Source organism: Myotis myotis, unplaced genomic scaffold, assembly GCF_014108235.1.
Source record: "Myotis myotis isolate mMyoMyo1 unplaced genomic scaffold, mMyoMyo1.p scaffold_m19_p_6, whole genome shotgun sequence".
In the NCBI taxonomy this organism is placed as follows: Eukaryota; Metazoa; Chordata; class Mammalia; order Chiroptera; family Vespertilionidae; genus Myotis; species Myotis myotis.
This window is the reverse complement of record NW_023416368.1, coordinates 34,068,918-34,087,142: the sequence shown is the minus strand read 5'-3', so window position 1 is coordinate 34,087,142 and position 18,225 is coordinate 34,068,918. Positions and strand designations below refer to the sequence as shown.

At 55.0% G+C, this 18,225-nt stretch overlaps 1 protein-coding gene across 2 annotated transcripts in view; it reads left to right on the top strand.

The window, feature by feature from the left end:
- Positions 1-741: 741 nt before the first annotated feature.
- TCF7 (transcription factor 7) overlaps positions 742-18,225 on the top strand; it is a 32,182-nt gene continuing 14,698 nt past the window's right edge. For both annotated transcript variants that reach the window (XM_036311879.1, XM_036311878.1), the window contains exons 1-3: positions 742-1,141; positions 1,322-1,388; positions 1,892-2,016. In XM_036311879.1, coding sequence (XP_036167772.1) covers positions 899-1,141; positions 1,322-1,388; positions 1,892-2,016 — 435 coding nt within the window. In that variant the 5' untranslated portion in view covers positions 742-898. The remainder of the gene's footprint in view (positions 1,142-1,321; positions 1,389-1,891; positions 2,017-18,225) is intronic.

Here is an 18,225-nt window from a genome sequence, read left to right as displayed (position 1 = left end):
CCGGGCTCGGAGTCAATAGGCTCCGCGGGAATGCGACTTCTCCCGTGTTAAGTTGCCTGGCACCCCCGGGCCGCAGGTTCTAGGCCTGGAACTGAGTTGGGACAGCCGTGGGAGGGAGAGGGTGTGGCTGGAGGATCCCCATGGCGGGGGGGGGGGGGGGGGGGAGCGGGGTCCTTTCTCCTTGTCCTGCTGCTGTATTCGCGCCTTGGAGCCGCCACATGGCCGAGAGGCCCTCACAAATGTGATGCATGAGCCCCACATGTAACAGGCACTCAATAAATGTGTGACGGGCACATGCTGGTGTTCGCGCTGTGAGGGGACGACCTCATTGGCTTAGGTTTGGAAAATGGGCTTGGAGGAGGCCAATTCCTGTCGGTGCGGGGTTGGAGCACAGCCTCCGAGCAGCCCCAAGCTCTAGGAAGAGCCCAAATCCAAGCCCAGGACGTACTAGGCTCAGGGCACACACGCAGTTCACACTTTGGCTTCTGCTTTAAAATCCCCGCAGTTTTTCTGGGTGTCCGGCGCCTCGCTCGGGTTCCGCCGGGAGAGCGAGCCCTTTAAGAATATACCCCTGGGCGTGTCCCGGCCTCTCCCGGGAGAGAAGGGGCGGGGCCGGGCGACTTGGCCCCACCCACCTCCCGCCCCGCCCCCGGCGCCCCGCCCCGCCCCCCGCACTCCGCCGGCGGCGCCTTTGATGTTCCGACCCGCCAGCTCCCGAAGCGGCTGAACCCGGCGCCCGCGCCCAGTGCCCAGCGCCCCCAGCCCGTCCAGGCGGAGTCCGCCCGCGCTCCTCCCGCCACGCTCCGGGCTCGGAGGTCCGGACTCCGGGTTCGCCGCTCCGGGGCCGGCTTCGCGCCCCGCACCTCGGCGCCCCACGCCCCCGCGGGCGGAGCGCACCATGCCGCAGCTGGACTCCGGCGGGGGCGGCGCGGGCGGCGGCGACGACCTCGGCGCGCCCGACGAGCTGCTGGCCTTCCAAGACGAAGGCGAGGAGCAGGACAAGAGCCGCGACAGCGCCGCGGGCCCCGAGCGCGACCTGGCCGAGCTCAAGTCGTCGCTGGTCAATGAGTCCGAGGGCGCGGCGGGCGGCGCGGGGGTCCCGGGGACCGGCGCCGGCGGCGAGGCCGAGGTCGGGGCCGAGGTGAGCGCCGGCCCCCGCCCCGCTCCTCCCCGCGCGGCCGCAGCCCGACTTGGGCTCTCGCGGACCCGCCCCTCCCTTCCGCGGCCCAGGGGGTCCCCATCCCTCAGAGCCCCTCCAGCCCCTGGCCCGGAGCCCCCAGCTTTCCCCGCGCCCCTCACGGCCCCTCCGATTTCCCCGCAGGCCCTCGGGCGGGAACACAGTTCGCAGAGACTTTTCCCCGACAAACTTCCAGAAGCTCTGGAGGACGGTGAGTTTCTGCACGGCCCGGCTGCCCGCCACCCGCTCAGGCCCAGGCCTCCGGGGGAGGGAGGGAGCGAACCGAGGGGGCGCCTCCCCCCAACGGCAGCTCCAGGAGGCGGTAAAACCGAGGGGGTGGGGAGAGTGGGGGGCGGGTTTCCCGGGCGCCTCCGGGCTCGAGTCACTTCCGGTGCCCTGACCTTTATAGGAGTAAACAGACCCCCTTCATCTCCGCCTCCCCTCTGCCCAGGTGACTGCCTAATCCCCGTCCCGAGGAGAAAGCGCTGGCCAGCGTTCCGGGGCGGCTGGGAGGGTGGGGGTCAGGTGGGGGCCGCCTGGGGAAGGCCTGGACCTAGGATCTTCGCAGCACTTGGCACTGGGCACCTCCATCCCGTTTCTTCTCACGAACTTGAAGGGGACCCCTTGGCAATTCTTGCTTTTCTCTCGAGAGCAGACAGCCTTCAGCCCTCGCTGCCCGGGCTGGCGTGTCTGACCCAGCTGTGGTTTTTCCAGGCCTGAAGGCCCCGGAGTGCGCTAGCAGCATGTACAAAGACACCGTCTACTCCGCCTTCAATCTGCTCATGCACTACCCGCCCCCGTCGGGAGCAGGGCAGCACCCCCAGCCGCAGCCCCCACTGGTAAGTGGCCCTAGCCCAGCCGGGTGCCTGCGACCTCCTTGACCAGGTATGTGAGGCACGGGCAAGAAGTGACTTTCGCTTACAACAAAGTAGATACGGGAGAATTCCGTTCTGGTCTCTCTTCCCGTTCATGCCCAGCGGGATCTGAACCAGAGGAGAACTGTGCTGAAGGAAGGAGGGGTGGCCCTGGGCAGGCCACTTCCCCGCTGGCTGTTGGCTTTTGCCCTCCCAGCTTGCTCGCAAGCAGGTGTCAGCCTTATCCTGGTGCTTGGTGATGCTGGGGTGCAATCTTCTCACAGTACATTTGAGCTGAGATCCATTCCCCTGACTCCTGAGGGTGGTGTGCATAGTGTGGTCTGAGCTGTGAGCTCTGTAGTTAGCCTCCCCCCTAAAGCCCGAAACCCCAAGCCTTGGTGCTGGGAGGAACCCGCAGAAAAGCTGGTGGGCTTCAGATTTTCTGGTTGTGGATCGCTACTTGCTCTGTCCTTATTGGCCTGAGTGCACCATGCAACAGAATGCCTAAACACCATGTGTGGAAAGTGAAGCTGGCTTGGTCTCAAATGCACCACGAAAGGTTTGTTGAGGTGTTTCAAATCAGTAATGTTGGTAAAGGGCCTGTTTGATGAATTTGCAATTAAGTATGTTTACATACCCAGTGGTTTGAAAAGATTTCATGATCATTACAAACCATGCTTTTCTGACCATTGGAGCAGATGATCTCAAGTGTGAAGAGCCTACTCTGAGTGCTTTGGAGCAGTTAAGCTGCACTTAAAAAAAATTCACATTAGTGTTTAGATTGTCCTCAGGTAGCCCAAGTTGGGGTGAGGTTAGAGCTCCTAGAGTACATGAAAGGTTTGGGGGACTCTCTTTGGCGGATGTTGGGTGCAAATGCGGGCACAGTGTAGGTGGGTCCCACAGGTGCAGGCCCTATCCTGGCTCACATGGCTCATGGTGGGGGTCACCCAGAGGGAGGAGGGTGACTGCCTGGCTTTCTGATCTGGAGATGAGGGTTTCATGCTGAAGGCAGTGGGAGGTGAGATGACAGATTGAGGCTTCCCTCTAGAAACCCAGGATGGAAAGCCTTGTAGACAGCTGACTCAGGAAGTGAGCTCCTTGCCCTCTGCACCCCTATTTTCTCATCTCTAGAAGGAGCATGTTGGATGAGTGTTCTATCTCTTTGTGCTCAGGGGTGGAGAGGATGTTTGCTTCCTTTCAAGTCTATCGGGGAGGGGGCTGACCACTGACCTTGCCACCTGATGCTGCAGCTCTCCCGAGAGACCTCTGCCCCACAGGAGCAGATGCTTAACAAAGATGCTTTTGGGGCCCCTTAGAAGGAGCAAGCCCTTCGATCTGGGGCCAAGTTGCCATAACCCACTACTGCCAAACCACTGGCAGGTGAGTTGCTTGCTTACATGGTCAGGGGGCTTGAGTCACTGTGATAACCCTGACTAGACAGAAGGCCTAGGCCCGAGAACAAGCTTAGCAGGGCAGGCTCCCCTCCTGCTTCTTGTGAGTCCATAGTGGTGCAAGGAGAAGCAGTGTTTCCGAGTTCCTCTCATGGCATGGCAAGAGGTGGGACAGTGCCCAGAGAGGGGGGCCTCGTTCTCTGTGGGGTGTGACGCTGAGACCATTTGGTGTCCTGTAGCTCACAGTGGCCCAAGGATGGGGGCGCGGTACAACACCCCGCTCCTGGCCTGGGTTGTGTGTTTTTTTCAACTTAGGAGCTTTCTCAAGATACAGCAGATGTATGTGTATGTGTCACCCTCCCTAGAAGGGCAGATCCCTAGGTTCTCCTCCCCACTCAGCTGCTGCCTCCCCACTGCCTCGCTTCTGGGAGCACAGGAGGACAGGCTCTGGCACTGACTTTCAGTGCCCTGGTGCCAGCTGCTCCAGGGGATGTGGGCAAGGGCCTAAGTAGGGGTGGCACTGCGTGCAGAAGATGTATGTGAATGTAGTGGAGCCTCTTTTAAGAAAACTTGATAGCCCTAGTCAGTTTGGCCCAGAGGAGAGGGTGTCCGCCCACGGACTAAAAGGTCCTGGGTTCGATTCCAGTCAAGAGCGTGTACCTCCCTAAAAGGCCTGATCCTGGCTCTGGCCCCAGGCACATGCGGGAGGATCGTTGTGTCTTTGTCACATCGATGTTTCTCTCTGTCTCTCCCTTCCACTCTCTGAAAACTTGATAGTTACAAGCAAATAGCAAGTAAGAGTAGTTGTTTGCAATACTTGAAGAGTTGTATAGACAATTACAAATTTGGTTGTGTTCTAAAAAGCAAAATTAATTGACCCTATGTTTTGGGAGCACATTTATCATGTGACTCAAGGTTCATGTCTAGAATCAGAAAATATTCTCTTCAAGTGGGTCGGGAGCTCCTTGCAGGGGCCCTGAGGGAAAACTGCCTTTGGAGGTTTTCTTCAAAGCGGTGCTTTCCTGAGCTCATCTTCACGGCACAAATGACAGGCTGCTCAGCCCCTGCCCACGGGCTTTAGAACTAGGCTCCGCGGCCCTTTGTCCTGCCCTCTCTGAGAGAATGCAAGTGGTCAGCAGTTGTGCTGAGGAGCTCAAGACCAATCCCCTGACTTCTCTGCCCATGTGTAGATGGAATGTCCATGTGGCTACCACATTCAGTACCTCAAAACAGGCAGACCCGAGCCTAGCCTGGAGTAACGGGCCAGGTAACCACCTCGAGCTCAATTGCCACAGGGGAGAGGGAGATTTTTTTTCCCAAAAAAAGTTTGTTTCTTTTTGGTACTTGGTGTCTTGTAGACTCTGTAAGGGGAATTAGGTCAGAGTTTATTTCATGGCTGATGTTTGTCAGGCATCTAATGCGGGTTTGCACAGTTAACTGGCCTAGAGCAGTCGCCACTCCTTATTTTGGTTTTATTTCCTCTGCTCTGAGACCTGGGGATCGGGGTGGAGAGCAGTGAGTGGGTCCTGGGCCAGACTTTGAGGGGCTTCTGGGATGAGTAAGGCATCATTCCTTAGGGAAACACAGGCTTTTGAATATGCAGGACTGATAATCTGGTACAAATCCTCATCTCAAAAGGAATACGAGGCCGCATTGCTCTTGTGACCCCTTCCCTGGGCTACACTGAGAACCTGTGGCCTAGAGGGCTGATGAGCCTTTTGCTATTTAGATGAACTGTCCAGAAAGGGCAAATCCATAGGGACAGACAGTAAATTAGTGTTGTCAGGGCCTGGGAGAAGAGGGGTGTGAGGATGGACTCTAATGGGGTTGCTTTTTGGGGTGATGAATATGTTCTGGAATTAGATAGTGGACACAGTTGTACTACCATATGAATATACTAAAAGCCACTGAATCATATACTTTTTAATGGTGAATGTTATAGTACATGAATTACATCTCCGTACAGGGGGAGAAAACACACACCTGAGGCTCTTGGCTCTTATAGGGACTCTGGACTATTTCCCTGTGTCTGAGACTATAGCCTTCCTGATACCTGGGTGTGCTTCAAGCCAGGGAGTCAGGCATCAGCTCCTGGGTGGAGGAGCCCAGCTAGGCAGTGGACTCATGCTGGGGCTCCTGGCCATTTGGCTCACATTCCCTGACTCCAAGGTCTGAGGTCCAGGTGAGGGCTGTGCAAACAAGTCCCCGGGGAGCAGGAGGTGAGGGTGTGAGCAAGACGAGCATAGGAAGGAAGTGCTGCTGACACATGGCCAGCCTATCCAGGGGAGCTCTGCAGAGATGCACCCACTCAGCCTGCCACACCCCGCAGAGAGAGCATCAGGGCCTTGTTAGGGAGGGTTACTGATGGTCGATCACCAGCTCTGGTTGGAGTGAAGCCTGTTAGAAGGGAGGCTGGCACCAGGCTGAGCACCTAGGTGCTCCGCCTCTGGGAGCATCTGGCCGAGTGGAGAAGACTCCCCCCTGGCTGGACAGGGCTGTCACAAAAGACCCAGCTGGGAGAATCCTGGGCAGAGCTGGCACAGGAGGGTCTGCTGAGCAAATTCCTAAGGCACAGTTGTCTGACAGGTGAAGACAGAGGGACTGGCAGGCACCTGGGCTCCTCTCCAGATATCCCCGATTTCCCACTTCCCCACTTCAGTCACCACCTCCCAAGCATCTCCATCCCTCACCCAGATGGCGGTAGCAGCCCCCTCCAGGGTCCCTCTGCACCTCCCCCACCCTAACCCTTACCCTAACTGCCACTCCAGGCTCCACATAGCAGCCAAAGGAGTCCTTTAAAAACATAAATCAGCCCTAGCCAATTTGGCTCAGTGGATAGAGCATCTTCGGCCTGCGGACATGAAGGGTTCTGGGTTCGATCCAGTCAAGGGCACATGCCCAGGTTGCGGACTCGATCCCTAGTAGGGGGCATGCAGGAGGCAGCCGAGTGATTCTCATCATTGATGTTTCTATCTCTCTCTCCCTCTCTGAAATCAATCAATAAAAATATATTTAAAAAACAACAACATAAATCAGATCCCATCTCCCACCTCATTAAACCCTACAGTGGCTTCCCAATGCTCATGGAATAAAGTCCAAACCACTCACCACAGCCTGAGTGACTGGGTGGCCAGCACCTGATCACCCCTCTCATCAGCACCATACTCTTCTCTCCCTAAATAGCAGCCACTTCAGTGTCATGATAAGTTTTACAATCAACGAGAATCTTTTCCACCTCAGGACCTTTGCACTTGCCCCTCAGCTTGGAATTCTTTCGCAGCTTTTAACATAGCTACACCTTTTTCATTCCTCATTCGTGGCTTAATTCAAAGGTCGCCTCCTCAGAGAGGCCTCCTTTGGTACCCTCTGTCATGGCCATGGGCCTTGGCTGCCTACCCTCACAGCCTCTCTGGCCAAAGATGGCCCTGCTTTATGATGCACTTGCCATGCTCAGACCAAAGATAGCTCATCCGTCAAAAGTATCTCAGCCTGCTCTGGCCAGGTGGCTAAGTTGGTTGGAGCATCATCCCATATACCAAAAGGCTGGGTGTTCTTTCCCAGTTAGGGCACATACCTGGGTTGCAGGTTCGATCCCCCCTTGGAGCGCATATAATTGATGTTTCAATCTTTCTCACATCCATGTTTCTACGCCCCCCCCTCCTTCTCTCTCTAAAATCAATAAACATATCCTCAGGTGAGGATAAAAGAAAAGGGCGGGAACAGTATCTCAGCCTTAGTGTCCTCATCTGCACAATGTGAGTGGTAAGCCCTCCTCCCAACATTGGAGTGAGGTCAGGAGGCAGAAGTGCCAGGGAGGTGCCCAGGAAAGTGCTGGTGTGGCCTGGGCTTGCGACAGTGGGGTTTGGGCCATGACTGATGCTTTCTTCCTTGCTGTCCTGGCTCCTCTGGGGCTGTTGTGGCTCAGTTGTAGCCCCATGTGGACTACCATCTAGAGGGCTGTATCTCCACTTTGGGCCACAGGGGCCTGGGGATCTGAATCCTGGGGCCAGCCCTAGGGTGGGGACACAGGTGCACAGACCCCCTCCTCACTGCTGCTCTACGTCACCCAGCGGTTCTTCGAAGGGGAAGTGCTATTCCTGGGCCAGGACAGGAGCTGCGGCCACTCAGTTGATCCTGAGAATCCTCTCCCACCACCCCAAATATTTATCTGAAAGAGGTCCCCTTTCCTCAACCATATAGAACCCCTTACACAGGATGATAGGGGCTTAAGCTATTTTGTAAGAAAAAAAGGGAAAGAGACCCATGTTGTCATTAGCCTCCGAACCATCCTCAGACCTTTTCTCACAGTCACCCCTGCATGCAGCCCTGTGTCTTGCCACGATTCTCCCCTTGTGTGGGGGTGCATACTTGCAGGCCCCCTGACAGTGCCATGTACAGCATCTTTACTTGTTTATCTCGAATACTGACTCTCTCCCTCATGTGGCCTCATTTGCTCACAGGTTGGGAAATGTTGCTCTGTAGAAATCACTCCTTAGTGGCTATTTTGCTTATTTTCCTGGAGCACAGTGTCCAAGGAGAAGTATGGGACCAAGAGGGAGGAAAAATCTGGCATTTGCTTCCCTGTAGCCCCAGTTCACTTTGGGATCCTTGCAGGGCCTGCGTATACATGGCTAATGTGGACTTTTCTCTTTCATCATTCATGTAATAGGTTTGTCGTGTGCATTGCGACTTAGAAGTTATTTTGACTTGCATTCTTTCCTGACTTGGAAGGCCATGTGGTGTTGGCTGTGGTATTTGGAAAATCTGCAGCACCCCCCCAGCTGCTCCCAAAATCGGACTTTGCTTCCAGGGTTCCCCCTTGATGCCTTTCAGGACCAGGAAGGTCCATCCTGCAGATCCCTGCACCACCCTGTTCCCAGGGACAGCAGTTTTAGGGCTGCCCTCTAGCTCAGCGGGGTGGAAAGGCTAACAGAGAGCCTTGGGTTGGTTGCCAGGACCCAGGTATTCTTCCTGAATTCTTACCACAGTTTCACCAAGTCAGTTTCCACAGCCAGGAAATAGGGACATTCATACCAGCTCTTTCCACCTCCCCAGGTGCCCAGAGGCTCGGGTGTGAGTGGGGTTGAAGGGAGGTCTTGGTGATCCCCTCCTAGAGGCTGCCAGCAGCCCATGCCTCCTGGGTCTCCTGAAACTCCCATGCTCTGTCCCTGCGGGAAAGGAGGTTTAGTTGAGCTGTAAAAATGGGCTCCAGGGGCACTGGCTTCAAGTCATTTAACTGCTAAAGTCTAGCTGGATCAGGATGGACATAGAGCCACATGGTGAGGATAGGAGGGCCTTCTTAGGCAGCTGCGGTCCTGAAGACATAGTCACACTCCCTCATACCTTGTGACTGGCTGCTTCCTGCCACTGTGTACAAACAAGACTCTGTTGGAGGAAACAGGTGTTTTATCAGGTCACAGAGCCTCCCTCCCCCAACGGTAAAGTGCCCAGATCCTCGGGTAACAACCCTTCTTCTGTAGGTGGGGACAGTAAGACCAGGTCAGTACTGGTGTGGCCTGGGCTTGAGACGGTGAGGGGACTTGTCCAAGGCCCCTTAGGAGAGTGAAAGGGGAAGGCATTGAGTCTAGAAGACCCACCCTCAAATGTATCTGCCACTTCTTGGCTGAGTGGCCTTGGGTAAGTTACTTAACTCCTCTGCATCATAGGTTCCTCATCTAAAATTGAGGATAATGAGAGTTCCTACCTCCATGGGTTACTGTGGAATGGATTGCGATAATGTATGTGAGATCCCTAGCACGTAGTAGGTGCTTCATGAGTGGAAACCACTGTGGGAGGAATTGAACACTGTGATAATGGCCCTTGTGAAGGGCGCTGTGCCAAGTAGGTGGGGCACTCCTGAAGCTGCGACTGGGCTGGAGCCGGGGTGCTCTCCCTCAGCTCAGCTGCCAGCTCGCCTGGGTCAGTGCAGAGGACAGCTATTCTGCCCATCTGGCCCTAGAATCCTGGGCCGAGACTCCTACTGGCCGTTACTGAGTCACCTGCTTCTATCCCCACCCCCACCCCCGCTGTATACTTGGCCTTGTCTCAGCACTGAGAGGACAGCTGTCTCTGCCCGCCCAGAGCTCAGTCCTGGCAAGGCCAAGGGACTCTCCTGTGGGCTCAGAGTCAGCTTTGAGGTTCTGCCTGCCTGAGTTGGTAAAGGGCACTGAGGAGGGAGAGGGGCCAGTGGGGGCACCCCGGGAGGGTCCCAGCTGGCCAGGAACCTGCAGTTGAGAGTGAGAGAACACTCAAGGTGTGGGGACACAGCTTGTGCATAGGGTGTGAGACAGAAATTTGTATTTTCTTGACCATTGGAAGGGTGGACCAAAGCCCAGGTCTGTGGGGGCCACGAGGCGAGGCTAGAGAAACAGGGCTGATACTGATGGCCCAGCATGTGACCTTGATGCCCAGGCAATGCTGGTTCCAGAGCCTGGGAGTGCCTGGTGGGCACATGTGTTGTGTTGGCAGCACCAAGGTCAGGGTAGTGCCCACCAGGGCAAGGCAGGCAGAGCCTGCACCTGGCACAGGATGGATGTTGGTAGGTGCAGGGTAACTGAGGTGCAAGCAGGGCCTGGGGAGGGGTGGGCTTTGGGGAGGTTCAAGGGTGCTGGCACGTGCAAGGCAAGAAGAGTACCTCAGAAGTGGAAGTTTCCATTTTAGTGTTAGTGTATTTGACTCTCAGTCTCTCCAGGGTCATGAGTGGAGGGTTTTGGCCCCCTGTTTACTCAGGGGAACTGAACCTCAGAGGTCAGGTCCCACCCATTGGTGATTCAGCCAGGGTGTGGAGAGCACCTCTCATCAGCATTGTCTCTAGCAGGACTCTGAGGTTCCAGGAGTCTGAGAAGGGGGGTTCTTTGAGAACCAGGACATTGTTAGCTTCTTCCTTCAGGCAGTTTGCTGCCTCAGCTCACAGACCTATGATGCTTGGGGTTTGGACATGGGTGCCGCCTCCCTCCCTAAAAGGTGCAGTCCATATCATCCTTCGCATGCATGAAGTCTCTGAGCTGCAGCGGGGTGGGTTTGTCCTGGTCAGAGGATCTGGCCCCTTCTTGGCTCAGTCCCCTGGTGGGTGAAGAAACTGTCCCTTACTGGGAGGGGGTAGGGACCCTGGCCTGGGGTGGGGCTGAGATGCACGTGATCTGGTCCTCTGGGGAGGCTGCCTGTGTAGCTTGTCTCACCCATTGAGACTGCCTGCCTGGGCTGTGTCAATAGACAGAGCCTTAACGCCCAGAGGGAGACTGGAGATACAAAGCCTTCACACTGTGGCAGACTTCTACAGCCATAGCTCCCCAGAGGTCAGAGGAAGTGGATGTTCTGACAAATAAGCTTCTCCCTGCCCCCTTACTCCTCCCATTAAAACAACCAACTCTTTCTCCCTCCAAGGACAGGAGAGCTGTCTGGGCCCCACTATCTGCTTCCAAATGATGGGTATACAGCTGTGGCTGTAGGCATGGGTGGGCAGGCTGAGGCCCCAGGGAACAGTGGGCTGGCCCCCTCCTAGAAAGCCCCATTTGCCCATGAGGCCAGGGGGCTGTGATGAGTAAGGAAGCCAGGGGACCAGGCCATCTCCTCTCATGGCTATATGAGTTCAAGCAAATCTATTAACCTCTCTAGGTCTCAGTTTCTCCCTCTAAAATGGGGGTAGGGGATCCCTAGCCTTGGCGGATTTCTGAGCATCAGATAAGTATTGGCTGGAGAGGCCTGCTGTATGGGGGCACTATTATAAGGATTGCTCCAGGGCCAGCCTCCCCATCAGGCAAGAAGGGATTGTGACGAGGGAGGTACAGGTGACGGGAGTCCAGGCTTAGGGTATTCTGACTAACTCTGACCTGGCTCTGGTTGCAGCAGGCCCAGCCTCCCAGTCTGCTGGGCCGCCATCTGAAACGCATTACCGATGCTTTGTAAACTCTACATCATTCGGCCACATGAAAGCCTGGAATCTAAAAATAGGCACTCCCAGAAGACGCCCCGCATTGGTGAGGCTCAGCTGACCTCTGCACGAACACCCACCACTAGGCCACCTCCCTTGCCAGGGAGCCCCAACTGACAGGACCACACCCACCCATCCTCCCAGCGTGGGCAGCCACTGCCTGGGGCCACTTTATCTGGGCGCAGATCTCATCCAGCTGGTCAAAGCTTCAGGCCCCAAGGCCTCACCCAGGGCAGAATGTCTGAAAGAACCAGGAGGAAGCAGTTGAGAGTGTGTTGGTGGCCCTAAGAGCCCTTCCTCAGTGCCATACGCGCCTGGAATGTCCATGGGAAAGTTAATGGTGAAGCCATTGGAGCCATCTTACAGATGAGGATACGGGGTCCTGTGGAGGGAGAACACAGAAAGGGAGCCTTGGCCACTGTCAGATTGGTGGACAGGGCGGCCACTGGCTGATGTGTGCTGGTGTGAGAAGGGCAGGGGCCTGCACCGGATCCTGTGGTGGCGGTGGAGAGCCTGCTGCAACAGGAACGGGGAGCGGCTGTGGGTCTCCAGGCTGCTAGGTTTGACTCTTTGCCTTGCTTTCTGTGGGTTCCCTTTCCCTATGGTCTCCATGACCAACTGCAAACCACTCTTTTCCCTAAAAATAAACATGCTTATGGGATTGGGGGAAGCTTTGTAACTATCAAAGGAAATAATAGGGTGTTTAAGAAAATTACATTGCGTTTTAAATAACCAGCATGAAAGTCATTAAGTTTGAAGTTTCATTCAAATCATATGGCTCTGTGGCTGGCCTGGTGGCCAGGCAGGCAGAGGGTGGGTGAGGCAGGCAGAGGGTGGGTGGGCCCGGGCCCTGAGAGATGCTGAGAGACAGCCTGTGGAGAGTTCTGCAGCAGCAGTGAGGTCTCTGGTGGGATGAGCTAGCTGAGGGTCCAGGCGGCGTGACCACTGAGTGTGTGCCAGGCTGTGGCCACCACCCCAGAGTTTGCTGGCTGGCTTTGAATCAGGGTGCAGCCTGGGAGCCACCCAGCTGTGGTAGGCAACCCCATGGGTGGGGCTGAGGGTGACCGCAGTCCACAGGGTGTGGGGACAGATGAAGCTGGGATTGGTTAGGCTACAGGGATTGATGGCCATGATGAGTTGGGGGTTTCAGGGAAGATGGTTTGGATTAAAAAAGGCTAGAGGAGATCTACAGGGCCAGGGCCACATCTGTCCTCTTCATTGATGGAATTTCAGTGCCTTACATGGTAGGTGCTCAGCAAACAGTTGCTAAAAGAATAATAGCAGCAATAGTGCCAGATCTGTACCAGGGGTTTTAATCCCAATATCAAGACCCTTGCAAGAATCCAAGAAAGTAGATACTATTATTGCTCTCATTTTGCAAATGGGGAAACTGAGCTCAGAGTGGTTAAGATCGTGCTAATACCTAGCAGATCAGGACTTGGACTGAGGTCTGTTTTATCTCAAAGCCCGTGCTCCTCGCTGCCCTGCCCCTTAGCTGTTGAATGTGTGGAGATGGGGGCATTGTAGGCCAAGAAGCTGAAGGTCTCTGGTGGGATAAGCTAGGCGAGGGTCCAGGCAAAGTTTTCCCTACTCTTTTGGGTTCATGCGTTGGATCCAGCTCGATTCCTCTGGCCCCAAGGAAAGATTTGGTCTTCATTGCCCCGCTGCATGTGACCTCATAGCTCTCGGCTTGGGTCAGGGCTGGACCCTTTCCTTCTTGGATGCCTGGCAAGGTCAGGGCTCCCAGGGCCAAAGAGGTTGTATTTCTTGGTTAGAGGCAGGAGCACAGGGCTTCCAAAATAAATGCTACCTGGAGAAGTGTTTATAAATGACATTTAAAATTGAATCAGGTTTGATGCATGACATAGGACAGGTCCTGGTCCTAGCTTAGCTCAGAGCTCACTGTTGGGCTTCTCTGGGCCCAGGAGCCCTCCTCTGTGTGGTCTGGGGTTAGGCTGGAGGGTTTCTTAGACCCTGAGTCACTGCGAATGGCTGGACTGAGGAAGTTGAGGGCATCCTTGAATGTGCCCCCCACACTCAGTGGGAAAGCTTTTGTGAACCCGAGCCAACTGCCAGCCCTGCAGGGGCATTTTGAGAGCAGTTTTTTCTATTGCGACCATCCTCTACTTCCCGCCCCCGACTTGAGTCACTGAAAGCCAGTCAGGAGCTCAGCAGTCTGAGCCGATAGCAATCAGGCAATAGTCCAAAGGAAATAGAGGGCCAGCGGCCCCAGCCTGGCACAAAGGCTGGCTTTCCTGAAAAGCCTTGGTCCAGGAACGCACTTGCCTTTGTCATTATTAACTCCCTTAATCCTGACATCAATCCAGTGAGGGATAGCCATGGTACAGTTGGGGAACCTGAGGCATGGAGAGACTTGCACCTTATAAATGCTGGAAGAGGGATTTGAACCCAGGCATCTACTTGTTTTTACTGCCCTTAAACTGCCATGCTTCCTTGCCTCTTAGACAATTTATCTCTCCACCCAGTTTTTTAAAAATGAGTTTATAGTTACAGCTGGGTCTCCCTGTTCCATCCCTCCCCACACTTCACCCCCAGCAATTTGGCATTTCACCCTCTCCCCTGTATTTTTATACGGTTACACTCAGGTGTGTATCTGTAAGAGCTGCTTGATGTGGTTTGGGAACCCCTAACTCAACCTCATTAGGAAGCTCCATCACAGAGGGGCCCTGTGGCAGTTGGCAGCCCTGCCCTCCTCCCCCACTCACACTGGGCAGGAGGAGCTTGGGTAGAAGCACTGGGCCTGAAGCCTCCAGCAGCTCCTTTCCTCTCCTTGCTTGCATTCCCTTCGGATAAACCGCTGAGTCCAGGCAGAGCCCCAAGGGCCTTACCTGGCAATAGCTACAAGGGGTTAGACCTGATTGAGCTTCCTGACTGTGGCCCAAGGCAGAACTGTTCTGGGACTAGTACAGGCCAGGCAACTCAGACACTCTTGCTCCTCAGAAGCTGGCTGGAATGAATCTGGCTGGGAACATAGTGCCGAAGCTGGGGGTGAGATCTCCAAGCCTGTCCCTTCCACCCTCGAGCCATTTCTGACCATCAGCCTCCGAGTTTCTGGGCCTGGCCAAGGCTCTCCTGGCTCTCACTCCTAGGCAGCACGCTTACCCTTCTAGATAAGCCCTATGGAGAGCCACCCCAGGGGCTATCCCATCCCTCCTGGCATGTGGAGGGGAAAGCACAGCCAGACCCTGTAGGAGGATAACCTCTCGTTTTCCCTTTAGTCCAGTGGTTCTCAACCTTCCTAATGCCGCGACCCTTTAATACAGTTCCTCATGTTGTGGTGACCCCCAACCATAAAATTATTTTCGTTGCTACTTCATAACTGTAATTTTGCTACTGTTATGAATCGTAATGTAAATATCTGATATGCAGGATGTATTTTCATTGTTACAAATTGAACATAATTAAAGCATAGTGATTAATCACAAAAACAATATGTAATTATATATGTGTTTTCCGATGGTCTTAGGCGACCCCTGTGAAAGGAGTCGCAACCCACAGGTTGAGAACCACTGCTTTAGTCCTTTATGATAGAACCTAAATCATTCAAGGACAGGGTCATGGCACCCTTCACATAAGGCTAGGTGGAGGTCAGAGCCAAGCTTCCAGTCAGTTTCTTCCAAGAAAGGTTCTTGGCAAGGAGTTTCTGGCAGAATTGGTGGTCCCAGCTCCCCAGTGAGCTAGAGACCCAGTGTGGGGAAGAGTAGAATTTGAGAACCGCTGGCTCCTTGGTCTCCATGCTGGCACACTACCAGATAGTCTGTGAGGTCTGTTGCCGGGTGGTAAAGATCTTTGGCTAGGAACCCCAAAGGGCTGGATTCAAATCCAGATCTGTCACTACTTGCTGAGAGACCTTAGGCAAGTTGTTGAACCTCTCTGGGCTTCCCTTTCCCCACCTGCAAAATCTGCACAGTCACACAGTGGTTGGGAAGACTGGTGGGACTTTGGTGGGGAACAGAACCCTGCAAGGTGCTAAGGCACACAGTCAGCTTTTAGTAGTGGGGGCTGCCATCTCTAAACCTGTACCTCTGCTGGTTTCTTCCTGCCTTTTCTACAAAGCCTTATGGTTTTGCTCCCAGGGGACCAAAATCTCTGAGCTCCTCAAATGCCTCCTTCCCCAGAGCCTTGCTTTCCCTACTGCCAAAGACAGGCTGAGCTCTTAGGTTGAGTCCTGGCCTGCCTCTGCCCACGGTGGGCTCTTGGATGGCTGGGCAACTACCCAGTGAGTGACTACCTGGAGATGGGAGGTGCCCAGCCTCGGGGCTGCTGCAGAGTCCCCAGACAATGTGTCGGTAGCATCAGCTAGCAGCTTGCTGCAGCAGCTCCCGGAAGCTTGTATTTTCCTCTAAAAACATCCTGTCCTGAGGGGCGTTCACCTCAATGAGGAGGAAGGAAAACACAAACGAATGCATAGAAACCGCTGGAGGCTGTGGGCCAGGCCACTCAGCTCACGAGGCTCAGCTAGCTCCGAGGGTGCCTCGGCTGGGCTGGGTCTAGAGCAGGCCTGTGGTTTGCCAAGGCTGCATGCAGGGACCCAGTCCTCACCTCTGCTGTGGCAGGGCCCCGTTATCTGATGTCGAGGCCAGGCAGTTGGTGGACTGGTCACACGCACCTGGCAGGGCTCTGTGCAACCATGGCAACAGTCCTGTGCTGGTAGGCCGGACCAAAGCCTCCTGGTCCACGAGGGTGTGGCCCAGCCAACCTCCAGCCCTATAGCTCCACAGACGATTCGGCCACGGCTCCATGGTCTGGGGTGGGCGTCTGGCACAAGACGTCCAGTATGCTGTGGGTGGGGAGCTTTCGGGCTGTCCTCTGGAGAGCACCATGTCCTGGGCAGCAGGGCTCAGAGCGGGGGCTGAGGATAAAAGGGCATGAGCCCAGCTGGGGGTATATCTGCAGAGGTGGGGTCTGGAGGAGTCCACAAATTGAGGCCCACTTGATATGCAGGGAGTCCCCTTTGGAAGATTTTGGGGTACCTGTCTCCCTCTGGGGAGTTCATTCTCATGGTTTCAGGACTTGGAGGAGCTTCCCACTCAGCAACTGGCCAAAATCCTTAGCACTTAATTTAAGCACCAGTGGCGCTGGACAGTGGAGCCCAGCTCCAGACACGAAGTCTGAGGGAGCTGTGGGGTTGCCTGGAGCTGGGAGAGGAGCCCAGAAGAACTGATTGAGGCCAGAGTAAATAGATGCTCAGGGCCAGGCTATGGATGGAGGCTGGCAAGCCTGGCTCTTTGCAATGTGGGGAAGAGAAGTGAACTGGAGGGGGCCTTTTGAGCAGGGCTACTATGATAGAACCAAAATCATTAGGTAGTTGGTCCAAGGAAATGAAACCCAGGCTGCAGTATGCTCCCCCAAATCATGTGTCCTGGCATGGGCCTGGATGTCTCAGAGGAAAGGATACTTTTTCTAATTAGCACAAAGATACCATTTGAACTAGTGGCGGCCCTGGCTCTGTCTGGTCATTCTGACTCCCAGAGGTATTGCAGGCAGGCAAAAGTCAGGGTAGGAGGAGGTTCAGGGTCTCAGGTGCCAGGCAGGATGTCCCTGACTCTAAGCACTGGCCTCAGCTCCTCCCATCTTCCTGTGAGCTACTGACCCTGTGCCCAGCTCCACCAAGGTGCTCTGTCCAGTGCTGGCACATTCTCTCTAAACACTGGCTCACACCGGGTGGGGCACCCATCCACAGTGCTAGAGACCCAACTTTGAGGGCCTAGCTTTAATTTACATAATAGGGATAGTGCAGGGTACGATCTCAGACCTCAGGGAAGGCATGAAGACAGACACTTATAGCAAAGCCAAGTCAGTGCTATAGTCGGTGGGCCTTAGCAGGGAACTCCTGCTCAAATGGGGAGGGTAGGAAAGGCTTCCAGAAAGAAGTCTCATTTATGATGAGTCCTGAAAGATGGATGGGAATTGGATAAGCCAAGAGGAGAGGAGAGTTCTCCCGGCAGAGGAAACAGCATGGCCCTCAGTGGCTGGAGCAGTGAAAGGACGAGAGAGATGAGAGTGGCTGTCTGGCATCACATGTGACATTTATACTACAAGAGGCCCGATGCATGAAATTCATGCAGGGGGCTCAGCCCCCACCACCACCACGGCAACTGCCTCTGCCTTGGCCCCCTGCTGCCGCAGCTTCGTCCAGAAGGACGTCTGGTCTAATTAGCATATTACACTTTTATTATTGTAGATTTTTTTTATGTGCCTTGGTGGAGAGAACAGTAACTATCAATAGCCCACCTTTCTGTCTGGTCAGGCCCTGCCATTAAGGAACAGAGGCTCAAGGTGTGGATCTGACACTCCTTCTCAGGGCTTGTCCCCAAGGACCTCTCCCTAGCTCCACAGCAGGCATTGGGAACCCCCACGAGCCAGGAGCTGAGAGACTGAAGTCAGCTCCTGGCAGATGAGTCAGTGAGGCATGCAAAGATTCTCAGGGGCACCGGGGATTCAAGAGGCCTTCATTCAACAAGTCTTAGCGACTGTGCTCAGAACCTGACAGGAAAATATGATTTACCAGCCAATTCTGTCTTCCAGGCTCCCCAGGCTGACCTCTGACCAAGTGGGCATCTCTGCATGCTGGGCTTTTGGAACCCCACCCAAGTCACGGTCCTTTTCAAGGAAGTGACCCTTAGCCTGAGGTCAGCATGGGGAGCCAGCCTGGCAAAGTGCAGAAGGAAGTACAGGAAGTTGTGAGAGGAGGGAGAAAGGGATAGGTAAAGGTGCTAAGAGGAAGAGCTGGGCACCTGGTAGAAGCGTAGGCCTGAGCAGCGGGGCATGGCTGGGATGTCGCTGTGCCATAGTGATGTGGGCTAGGACTCTGGGGGCCATGTCCACTGATCACCTGCAGGCAGGCGGGGG